Source organism: Sphaeramia orbicularis, chromosome 12, assembly GCF_902148855.1.
Source record: "Sphaeramia orbicularis chromosome 12, fSphaOr1.1, whole genome shotgun sequence".
NCBI classification, from domain to species: domain Eukaryota; kingdom Metazoa; phylum Chordata; class Actinopteri; order Kurtiformes; family Apogonidae; genus Sphaeramia; species Sphaeramia orbicularis.
In genome coordinates this window covers 55,976,722-55,989,873 of record NC_043968.1, presented here as the reverse complement: position 1 = coordinate 55,989,873, position 13,152 = coordinate 55,976,722, and the positions used below count along the sequence as shown (strand labels likewise).

The 13,152-nt window shown below is 37.0% G+C and overlaps 1 protein-coding gene across 1 annotated transcript in view; it reads left to right on the top strand.

The window, feature by feature from the left end:
• The window catches only part of igsf9a (immunoglobulin superfamily, member 9a), a 181,162-nt gene that overhangs the window by 35,132 nt on the left and 132,878 nt on the right, over positions 1–13,152 (top strand). Inside the window, exons 2-3 of the mRNA XM_030150820.1 lie at positions 2,793–2,890; positions 3,021–3,218. Of these exons, the coding sequence (XP_030006680.1) occupies positions 2,827–2,890; positions 3,021–3,218 (262 nt within the window). The 5' untranslated portion in view covers positions 2,793–2,826. The remainder of the gene's footprint in view (positions 1–2,792; positions 2,891–3,020; positions 3,219–13,152) is intronic.

The window sequence follows — 13,152 nt, the reverse complement described above, 5'->3', positions numbered from 1 at the left end:
AACTCTTACAAAACCAAACTAAAAACTTCAAAAGGGATCTAGATGTTGATGAAACTACCAACCCTGCAAGGTTAGCAGTTCCCATCAAATCTTTGAATTTTGGACTTACACAATGAACACTCATTCAAGAAGCACATATATGAAGAATGTAGAACTAGGAACTCAAGTACAAACAGATTTCATGAATGTTCAGACCTTGTGGAGGTAGGTTTACTGCATGAGTGGGAAAACAGTCTGCACTTCATCATTCAGTGTCACTCAGGTCGGTATTTGTCATGTTAATGCGGGTCATGGACTTTACTGAAGGTATGAGTGTTTGCCTGATCTGAAGTGGCCATGCTTGTTGGAGAAAAATACAAATATTTTTGCTGTGAGAGGTCGAGTCTTTTCATAAGTGTTCTAGTTTCCTGTTGGCGTTATTCACTCACACAGTTCCTTGAGACTCATCATCTAACAACACTTAAGACCTTACTCCTGAACAGTCTGTAATAAACCCATTTTTTGGCAATCTAACATAAAGGGAAACATCTGATGAGCTGATTGTTACTGCCTCTCTTATTATCATGCGTAACCACAGGTGCCTGAAAGCTGCATCTGTCAAAACCTTTCTAATATTTCCACACAATAGAACCGCTAAATACAATAACTGTAGTCTCACAATAAAAGATGCTGGATTAACCACATCAGACCATAAGAAGCACCTGAAAACATTGCAGAAAAGGTCAGTCATTTGTTAATGTGAAAGTTAATGATGCTCAACAAATATAGTGAAAAGGTGCCATTTTACACAAATGAAAGAAATCTCATTTGGGTCAAAAATGGTCATGTTTTAATATCACCAGTTTGTGGACATACTTCAGCTGATTTGGCAGTAGTGGGGTTTGCATCATCATGATGATTCAGCAACAGGCAAACTAGTGTTTTCTTCTTTTTGTTGGACTTACAGGTCTTGACAGTAGTTGTATGTTCATGTTTCGAGACAAGAGATATTAACTTCAAAAGAAAGTGTTCAGTCTCATTTTTATCACAGTATAAGGGCTCATTTATGCTCTACGTTAAAGACACAGACGGATCTGGACGGAGTGTTCTGTCCGTCCTCTACGTACACAATTCTGTCCATTTACTGGGAGCTTGTGCATGCGTACCCAGATGGAGAATATGGAGCAGTACCACCGGGAACCATGGAAGCAGTGTTGAGATTTGAAGAGAATAATTTCCAGAAATATCGGTACTTTTCAAAGAGCGACTGTGTGAGTGAGTGAAAAACTACCAACATATTTATGACAACTACCCTTCTCAATATTAACATTAGTATCCACATTGGTAAAACCTCCTCTGTCGTTGGCATGTTTGTTATTTTTGACTTTCTTCTTCTTATAAAACTGTACTCTTCTTCGTGGTATTCGGCCAGTATGGTAATTACGAGTGGCACCTTCTGGTGGATTGATTGAGAAATGCTCATTCCATCTCATTGGAGGCATGGAAGTATGAAGGCAGTGACGCTTGACAACATTAGAAATGGACGCAACTATTTATGTATGTAAAGGGAGCATAAATGAGCCTTAAGAGGTTCTTTAACCTTCAAAGACCTGAAGAGCTGCCAGAGACCAAAAGCATCTATGTAAGAAGTGACCTTTAAACTTAAAGCTACGTATGACTTTCGTCACCAATTTGTCATCAAATCTGTAAAACCTGAGTCATATCCTCAGTATCATGAATCCATAAGTCTTTCCTTGATTACGTACCTGAATCTCTTCCCTCACAGTGAACAGTTTCAAAGTGTACGCCACCATAAACAATCCATTTCTTTACAAACAGAGCTGGTAGGTCGTTCGGGCATTTTTGGAAATTTGTCACGACATGCATTGTGGGAAGTGGAGCTCCATGCATCAACAGTAGCAAGAGGCAGTAAAGCTGTTTCCGTGTTTGTTGCTGCTGCATGCAGAGGTGAAAAAACTAACCAGAAACTTCCTGAGTCCTTCTAGATGTGTGTCGAGGCTGTTTTCATGGAAGAAGGTGGTTGTTAGCCTAGCAATAGCATTAGCTAAAATCTACAAATGATCAGGTGTCTCTGAGAATAGAAGAAATACATAAACCTATTTTTGAGTGTTCTTAATTGCAATTTTCTACCATTAAATAATGCTGTGTTCTGTGTAGCAACATACTACAAAGGATGAGTATGATTCTTTTTTTTGTCAAGTGGGTCACTATAATCAAGAACAGCAATTAAAGTATGACTTCCTGTTGTATTTTACAACATGTTAAATGTCTGTTTTCTTTGCTTAAACTGAATTTCCTTACTGCCATCGACTCATCTCTCAGCGTTGAAGCGTAGACGGCTTTGACCGCATCAATCAACTGTTTGATTCCTGACGTTAAGGTGCTGCCTCCGGTTTCTGTCCGTCCTTGAGTGCTGAGTTTCCTGGCTGTTCCGGCTAATGTCTTCATTGATGTGATCTAAATAAAACACTTAAATGTCACTCTGCACGTGACCCTCAAAAAGATTTATTTGACATTTATGACATTTACTTTCAGGAAGGATATAAGGCTGGGGAGTTTTCTGGCAGCTGAGGCGGCTCTGCCCATTTGTGTAATGATATGGGATGAATTCCAATTATTGGAAAGCTGTATAAAAATCTGAACGCTCCTCTCCCCCTGTCTGTAAAATAATGACAGAAGCGATAGCTCTGCTGTAGTCCTTTTAGTTTGGAAATCTGTCACAGATGGCTGTCTTCTTGTAAGCAGCCAAGGAAGTAATGTGATTGTGACAATTGTGCCTCTTTTGCCAACAGATTGAACATGCTGCAGGTTGTATGACTGACAGATATGGGTTCAGTGAGATCACATCTGCAGACTCTGACTGTGGTAACAGTCTTCTTTTTGCTTTCTTGTAAGTATCTCCCTCAAAGTTCTGGAAAGTTATCTCTGCACAAGTGTTGTATAAGAAAGACTCATCTTACTTTGTCATACTCTGTCTAAAATGAAACTAAGCGCTCATTTGTCCCTCCGCTGACCCTCAGTGATCATCGAAGTGGTGAAGTCGGAGGTACGTGGGAAAGCGGGAGGTGTGGTGGAGCTGGAGTGTCGTTTCCCTCCTTCAGACCCAGCTGTGTCCTCCACCTCCCCTCATGTGGTGGAGTGGGTTCGACAGGGACTTGACATCCCTGTCCTGATCAAATTTGGATCCTATGCCCCCCGTGTGCATCCAAAGTATGAAGGTAAGTGTCGACTCACTCAGGCCCAGGTATTAAACAAACTAGATGAATAAACACCAAAAGGCCCATAATATATCTATTTATTGTCAAATCAACTGACATTTTAATTTATCTAGAGCACAGGTGTCAAACATGTGGCCCGGGGGCCAAAACCGGTCCGCCAAAGGGTCCAATGCGGCCCCTGAGATGAATTTGTGAAATGCAAACTTTACACTGAAGTTATTAACGATCAATGATGTTAGAATCATTTTAGGTCAATTCAATCTAAAGTGGGTCAGAACCAGTAAAATACTATCATAATAACCTAGAAATAGAGAAAATCACAAATTTGTCTCTGTTTTAGTGTAAAAAAGGTAAAATTACACAAAAATGTTTACATTTACAGACTAGCCTTTTACAAAAAAATGTGAAGAACCTGAAATGTCTTAAAAGAAGTATGTGGAATTTTACCAACATTCTGCCTGTTACTAAATATTTTGTGTATTTGTAGATCCACTGTGATCTGTAAGCTGTGATGTTCATGTGTAAATGATAAATTACGGCGTAATATCCTTAAAATTGCACTTATTTTTCTTTAGAATTTTCAGGTTGTTCATATTTGTTCATGTTATGTTCGTGTACAGTTCATAGATGTAAACATTTTCATTATGGAATTTGACTTTTTTCACTCAAAAATATAAGAAAAAACTTTGGAATTGACATTATTTATCAGTTCTTATCCTATTATTTATATTATTTGACTGGTCCGGCCGACTTTAGATCAGATTAGGCTGAATGTGGCTCATGAACTCAAAGGAGTTTGACAGCCCTGATCTAGAGTGTTTTGTATATTTTGAACATGTATGTGCATTAAAGGTCTATGGCAGGAGTGGCCAATCTGTGGCTCCAGGGCCATGTTTCGCTTTTGGCTCCCTGTGGCTTTGTCAAAAACATATGGAAATAAGTAACGCTTACTTTTTAAACATTTTGCTCTGACTATTGCAGCTGTGATAAGATATAATAAGACATTACTGATTCCACCATGGGGAAATTTCACAGTTGAAAGCAGCAAATACACAAATAAAGTGCAGGGAAGTCAGAGAATTGGCTGGAAATATACAGGTGTGAAATAAAAAGAGAAGGTTTTGGAAAGTTATTAAGTCATTCTGCTGTTATGCAGTTGGAAAAATGTAGATTACAATAAATGAATGCAAAAATGCAAACAGTAGCAGCAGTAAAAGTTGACTACTGTTTATTTTATGACGCAGGTTATTTATATGTATACTCTATTGCAACGACAGCCTTGTTTGTTTTTTGTTACATAGCCCAATAATGACAAATACCACAGTTTTCTTTAATGTACAGTGGTTCAGTACTGTCTTTGTAGTTCTGTACATGCACCAAAACATGGTTAATCTTGACATATTCTTTACCAAGTAATTCTAAAGAGCTTCTCACAGAGTCACCACTTTGAGGGAGAACATAGTAAGGATTTTAGGCTATAGACAGATTTTTTTTTTTTTTAAGTTTTGTCCAAAAATGGCTCTTTCGGTCGGAAAGTTTGTTGTATTAGCTTTCTGTGGCATGGATTTTTCTCTTTAAAGCTACAGGAGCCAAAATCAAGTGGGTAAACACCAGAAAATAAATATAGTCACCCTTCTACAATTGGTAATTACAGCTGTCAATCACGCATTAAACCCTCCTACTTTTCTGAAAACGTCTGTGATTAGACAGACTCTGCATCGTGGGATAGATTATTTACAGCCTGAAAACACATGCAAAGAGTAGATGAAGAAGTCTCATTTCCTGTCGGACCACTTGAATTGCAATATCTAGAAAAAGCACAGATGTTTGTCTCAGTACTCACTTTTCCATTGGACATCTGCTCAAAACTTTTCCGATATTTACTAAATGTCGAAAAAACAGAAGTGTGTATTGTCGGTTTTTCCATTAAATCACAAATGCGATGATTTGTTTATTTATTATCGTGAGATGACACGAGAAGTCATTCCATAAACATGGCAACGAACATAAATATGGTGTTAATTCACAGATATATTCATTATTATTACATATTACCCCTCTGTCTCGTACTAAATTAAAAAATGATTAGGTTTCCTGGTGTGTCCACACATACCGCGACATGTTTCTTCTTCTTCTTCGCTTGTTGTAACATACGTTTTTTTAATTCACCTGACTCTAGTTGCGACAAAAGGTCTTTCCATTGCAGTTTTACATGATGTACCATTTACGCAATGCCTGAAAAACACCCTCTTGCCAGTGCAAAAACTTTTAATTGAAAAATGAGACTTTTGGCGAAATTGTCGTTTTTCCATTAGGTAAATTTTTTTATGCGCAAGTTATATTTGTGCAATTTGAGGGTCAATGAAAAAGCGACAACTGATGCTAGATAAACCCCCCTAAGTCTGAGCTAGTCCAGGTGTCCGACTCATTTTCACATATTATTCACTCATTTATTTACTTGTGTTCTGTCCTTTTATGGTTGCTCTGTTTTCGTACACAAATGAAGTTCCTTATGGATAAATAAAGTTATTTGAATTAATAGACAAAGTATGGAACATTTTCCTCAAAAACACTATTTACTGTAGACTCCGAGAACTACAGAAAGAAAAAAAAAATGCATCATTAGACAAAAATTCCATAATGACCTTTCAGCATATTGTAATTCAAGCGGTCTTAGTGGACATGACTGTTCTACATGTCCTCCTTCCCTGTGTTTTCTGTAGAAAATCTATCCCATGATGCACATTACAGATATTTTCAGATGAGTACCTTGTTCACTTTTCCAAAACAGCATAAAACACGTAGATCTACATTTATATTGTCTTTTGAGAGATAGAGAGTTGCAGAATCAAAGTGTATCTTCTCAGATTCTGGTGTTTATATGCCTCATTTTGGCTCTTGCAGCTGTAAAATAATAATGTTCAGTGTGCAGTGGTGTTTTTACTCGCAGAGATGCTGCCCTTTGCTTGTATGTTCTATTTTCCTGTTGTTTTTGTTGTGTTTGGGATGTACTTCATGCAGGGACTTCGTATCTACAGCCATTCATGACATTATACAACACATGTGGACAAAACAATCTAGAAGCAAAGCCGTTCTGCTTACATGGCTCTGTCCTCTTTCTGCTCTTTACTCGCTGTGCAGTTCTGTCTGAGAGACATAACTCTGGGCAAAGCAGACACACATTCAAACCTTTCAATGTTTTTGACTCAGACTGACCTGCTGTATATTGACTCTAGAACACAGGTGTCAAACATGTGGCCCGGGGTCCAAAACCGGCCCGCCAAAGGTTCCGATCCAGCCCACGGGATGAATTTGCAAAGTGCAAGTTAGGGCGTCAAACTCCAAAATAATATCATAATAACCTATAAATAATGACAACACCATTTGTTTGATTGTTTGATTTAGTGCAAAAAACATTAAATTATGAAAATGTGTACATTAACAAACTATCCTTTAACAATAAAATATGAATAACCTGAACAAATATGAACAACTTGAAATGTCTAAAGAAAATCAAGTGCACTTTTAACAAGATTCTGCCTGTTACTAAATGTTTTGCGTCTTTGAAGATCTGGTCTGTAATGCACATGTATATAAATATAAATGATAAGTCGAGGCATAATATTGATAAAATTGTACTTATATTTCTTAACAAATTTCCTTTTTTTCAGGTTATTCACATCGTTTTTCTTTTAATAGTTTGTAAATGTAAATATTGGCATAATTGAATGTTATTTTTTGCACTAAAATAATTTGCATTTCATTATTTATTGGCTATCATGCAAGTATTGTACTAGTCCGGCCCACTTCAGATTAAATTGGGCTGAATGTGGCCCACGGAAGAAAATGAGTTTGACGCCCCTGCTCTAGAACATTCCTGCTGCATTTTCCAAAGTTTTTTTTAACTGCTGTGACAGAATCGGGAAATAACATTTTACATTTCTGTTTTATAGCATGTTTTTTCCTCACTAATTGCTTGCTTGACCACAACTCTTGTTCTCTGACTGGAGGCATGTAGCAAGCAATAATGTAATAATACCTAATAACATTTTAACTTGCCAATAGTATAATACCATTTTGCCAGTGATATAATACTAATTATTTATTATGTAATTCAATAATTTAATTCAATTCCCTAGTAAAAACCAGTAATTCACCTGTAAAACCCATGTAGTTTGACAAATGATGTCGGTTGTAGACACTCGTTTTTATGTTCAGTTTCGAAAATATTCAGTTTTTCTTCAGTTTTCTTTATTTTGATGTAATAACACTTGAATTTACTAAAGATGTTATGACCCTCTACATCACAGGTGTCAAACATGCGGCCCAGGGGCCAAATCCAGCCCACCAAAGGGTTCAATCCGGCCCCTGGGATGAATTTGTGAAATGCAAAAATTACACTGAAGATATTAATAATCAAAGGTCTTAAAATCACTTTAGGTCATTCCAGTCTAAAGTGGATCAGACCAGTAAAAGACTATCATAATAACCTATAAATAATAAAAACTGTAAACTTGTCTGTTTGTTTTAGTGTAAAAAACAGTAGAATTACACGAAAATGTTTACATTTACAGACTGGCCTTTTACAAAATATGTGAATATCTGAAATGTCTTAAGAGAAGTATGTGGAATTTTAATAATATTCTCCCTGTTATTTATAGTTTTGTGTATTTGTAGAGCCACTGTGATCTGTAAGTTGTGATTCACATGTATAAATGATAAACTAAGGTGTAATATTGTTAACATTACACTTATTTTACTAACGAATTTTCAGGTTGTTCATATTTGTTCATGTTATGTTCAAGTACAATTTGTAGATGTAAACATTTTCATTACAGAATTTACTTTTTTCACTCAAAGTACTTATCCTATTACTTATACAGGATGGGGAAGCAAAATTTACAATGAACATTTAGTTTTTTTTTTCTCAGCAGGCACTACCTCAATTGTTTTGAAACCAAACATATATTGATGTCATAATCATACCTAACACTATTATCCATACCTTTTCAGAAACTTTTGCCCATATGAGTAATCAGGAAAGCAAACGTCAAAGAGTGTGTGATTTGCTGAATACACTCGTCACACCAAAGGAGATTTCAAAAATAGTTGGAGTGTCCATAAAGACTGTTTATAATGTAAAGAAGAGAATGACTATGAGCAAAACTATTACGAGAAAGTCTGGAAGATACTATTAAAGAAGAATGGGAGAAGTTGTCACCTGAATATTTGAGGAACACTTGCGCAAGTTTCAGGAAGCGTGTGAAGGCAGTAATTGAGAAAGAAGGAGGACACATAGAATAAAAACATTTTCTATGATGTAAATTTTCTTGTGGCAAATAAATTCTCATGACTTTCAATAAACTAACTGGTCATACACTGTCTTTCAATCCCTGCCTCAAAATATTGTAAATTTTGCTTCCCCACCCTGTATTATTTTACTGGTCCGGCCCACTTTATATCATATTAGGCCCAATGTGGCCCCTGAACTAAAATGAGTTTGACACCCCTGCTCTACATGATCAGTAAATTAAATAAAGGTTAATTCACTGAAAAATGCAAAAGGCATAGGATCATAAATGGCGATAAATGACTAAAAATTAAATGTAGAGAATAAGTTAAAAGTCAGAGTTAACTGCTGAATTTTCAATAATTTTGGTGAAGCCAGCATTCATAAAAATCCTTTCATTTGTATGTGAGAACAGTTATGGATCACAAAAGTCACTGTCAAAGCTAGAAAGCAATCTTTTTTTTTTCAGGGTTGGGTTTGCAGGAGAGAGATCCCTGCATACAAGATTTGAACAGATCAGTGAAGCACAAAAAAAGATTGCTCTTTTTTTTTTTAATTAAAAAAATGGTCTGATGTGTCCCAACATTCTACTCAATAAAAACAAGTCTGCAAGCTATTTTGGGTCCTGACCCTTATTTTGGCAAAGGCAGCTCTAGTGATTACATGTGGCAGCAGAGGTGGATGATCTATCAAATACACCTGACGGTTTGTTCTATGTGGGAAGTACTAAACAACAGCTATATTTAAATCCAGAATTATTTATTTACCCAGTGTGCTACTGCTGAAGCAAAATAATTTTCAAGCCGAGCCTTGTTTTTACCTTGGGGATGACTGTCAGTCAGTCCTCCGCATTAATCTAGGCAGAAAAATGTTTTAAGAGATCGTTATCTGCCTGAAACGTTTAATCATTGAGAGCACGGATGGGAAAAAAACAGGCGCTCATGGTTCTTAGATGTTGTATTTTAATGACTTTGGAGAGCCGCTCTCCTTTTCTCTAAATAAGTAATGTCGGCGTTTGGAGCTGGATTGCAACAAAATTTGGTGCAGATATTCATGCTCTGCTCAAGACTGTGACTCTAACAATGTCATTAACCACAAAACAATGTTTCTACTGCTTCTGATTTTTGACACAATCTTGTTAACTGTGGTCTCGAATAATGGACATTGACATATTTATCAAAAAGATGTGATATTTCCAAATGCAGTTTTCCGACGCATAAATGAAAAATAACTGATCTAGCTTCCACAGAAATGATCACTTTCTTCCTCTTTGCTGCTCACATTTTTAAATTTACTAATCCTGTACCTTCTCTACATTGTAAATACCAGTGTCACGCATGTATTTCACACATATTTCTTATCTCATGGTCATCAGATAAGACCCATTTGGACATTCAGAGGCTTTGTAATGAATAGGGATGTAACGATATGAAAATTTCATATCACGGTTAATGTGACCAAAATTATCACGGTTATCATTATTATCGCGATATTGTTGAAACTGTGCTCAAAATGTTCAAAAAGTACTTATACACACACTGAAATAATTTAACCAAGTTGTATTTTGAAAAATAAATAAATAAATAAAATGAAATAGTAGCCACAATGTACTTTCTGTTGCAGAAACATTAAAATATCACAGTGAAAATACAGCGGTATTCTGTTCGTTGTAGTGAAGAGAAAGAAAAAAAAACCCACCGTCGACACTAGCTTAACGTAGCTCCTTCACCGGAGTAAAAGTTCAACCTCTCCAAATGCTTAAAGTCCACAAACCGCAGCCACCAGTGTAACACTTGGAAGTTTAGGTGTTTCCCAAAAATTAGGAGGTCGTGGGTGAAAAAGCAAGACGTAGAGAGGGAAAAACTCCACAGGCAGAAACTTTATCAGCAGTCCACCGCTCTCACTTCACTTCAACCCCCCAGCACAACTCACTTGAGTTTCTCTCTACACCATATCCCTCCGCCTATCTATTACAATAGTTCCAATAACAGAAAACATATAGATCCAGTTAAATTCTACAAAGAAAACTAACAAAGCAAAAATATATCATCTTACATTAACATGTAAACAATCAAATTTACAAATGTGCATTAAAGATGGCACCTTATGGCCACTGTTTGACCATTTTTCATATCAAGTTTGGGTTGTTTGAGTTTCTTTTTCATCGATAGATAGATAGATAGATAAAGCCTGGAGTGCTGCTGCTTCTCCAGGAAATGTGCAGTACCATTAGTTTTCAAAATGCGGTAATCAAACACAGTTACCATGATAATTAGAATTTAAACGGTAATACTAACCGTCGGGAATTTTACCGCGGTTTATCATTATAAAGTCTACTCTCGTTATACCGCCAACTTCCGTTCACGGCCAAATTGGCGGTATAGCAAAAATGGCGTTACAACGGGTTGCGTCCATAATGTGCATGTCTTTATTATATGATGTCTATGCTGCCTCCGTTAACCCGTTCTAATTGCGTTTCTAAATAAATCTTGATTCTGTTATGTTGTAAGGGATCATTTAAAGTGGGGAAACATTTTAAGCATTATTATACCATGTCGGGAAATGACACCCCATCATCTTGAGGCTTTGGCTTAATCCCACGTCCTCTTCCCGACATCCTGACCTACTGAGTGTTCTGCGATAAATGAACGGTGGCCGTTCCGTAGACCTACTCGTAGCTTGTCATGATCAGCGTCTGGCGCGTTTGTTTCAGTGCATTGTTAAAATTTATGTGTACTCGATGGCAATCACGCTGGCGGTATAACGGTCGGGAAATCAATGGTATAAGTGTTGTTTGTGCATGGAACTGGGCTGGTGGATGGCGATAGGCGGAAATGGCGGTAGCTAATGGAATAATGCATTGGGGATTTTTGTGCAATGGTTTTGGTCAGCGGTGAGCGAAAATGGCGGTATAACGGCGGGCGGTTTAACGAGAGTAGACTGTACCGGTAATCGTTACATCCCTAGTAGTGAACATGGAAACACCATCATCTTCTACAACATTAATTCATCAGTAAAACCCATGGAGTTTAACAGTCGATAGTGGTTGGAGTTGATTGTTTTTATGTTCAGTTAATGATATATTTTGCTGAAAAAGCCACTTTTTCTTTAGTTTTTTCTGTTCTGACATAACAACCTTTGAGTTTATTTTTGGATGTTATGAACATCTACATCAATACTATGTTGGAAATAAACGTTAATTTTAGACTACATTTAATCGATATAATGTTATTATGGATGGAGGCAGAAAGGCCAGGTGTAGATTACTGCACAAAGTGAGAATTTTTTTTTCCTTGGTCAGGATATGTACAGTCAGTCCAGCTTGGATTTACAAGGCTGACAATTAATACTGAACAAACAAGAACTCAAACTATGAATTATGAAAGAGCTGCAGCATCTGAAACTGACCACAATGAACATTTGAAAGATAAACAGTACCACAGTGCTTCAGTTTCAGCTTCACAGTTTGTCATGTCTTTTATGTATTGTCATTGTTTCTCTCAACTCACCGTATATTTTTTCTTATAAAGGGTTTTTTTTTTTTTTTTTTTTTTATGAATTACTAGAAATTTCAGGCGACCCCATTTGAATTCCAGGTGACCCCATGTGGGATCCCGACCCCAAGTTTGTAAAACACTGCCGTAACTGAACTGAGTAATACAAAAAGAAAAACAAGCAACAACACAGCAAAAATTTATTAAGGTTTGCACATGATTCTATTACATATACCCCATTGTCGCCGTAACACGTGATTATATTGCAAAGATTCTTGTGCAGGATGTTGGAACAGCCTTTGGAAACAGCATTCATAGAGCAGTTGTTTTGGTGGAACATGTGCATATGAGTGCACATCAAAATAGCACATAAAAACAATCGTGTCTTTCAAATCTCTCCATTTTCAGGTGTAGCTACAGCTTGGAGGTTGTTGTTCAATCCCTGCTCTAAACTTTTATTCTTATATCAGCTTAGTAAAAACCCACCATCAACCTCTGAAATACACTGTACAGAACTGTAAATCCAAACAAAGAAGAAAAAAAGCATTGCCTTCCTTGGAAACTGACCTTTGCTACTTGAAGATTAGATAAATGTGTGGGCGAGCAGGAGCCAATCCTCTGAATAAATATGAGAAAAGATGAAACTCGTGTGGAAGGATTTTCCCACTCTTTCAACAGACGTTTCTGACAAAATAGACATATTAAAAAGGCAGCAAAGGCAGGTCATGACTTCTATTCAGTTTGTTGGGAAGAGAAATGTGAGAGAGAGAGGAAGGAATATATACTTTTACAGTGAAAACAGTGGAATGTAGGTTAAATACAGTTAGAAAATGGCTGTTGTGACATGGTTCAGCCCCAGTTTCTTCCATTTAAGAATGTAAAGGATAACAGTATTCGGTTCCCGGTGTATATTCAGTACCACACCTTGATGGCCTTTCAATTCAGCCTCAGTGGGATTTACTTTTGAAGTAGCTGAATCTCTCCTGTTGCATCATCATCTATTGTGCACTTTTCTGCCCACAGCGCTGAGAACAAAAGGAGTCTGTGGGGAGAAAGATCCTCAATGGACCCAGAATACTATTGTGCAGCTCCTGTTATCCTTTAAAGTCACAAACAATAGGACTAATGTGGACAAAGGGAAGGCATGTCT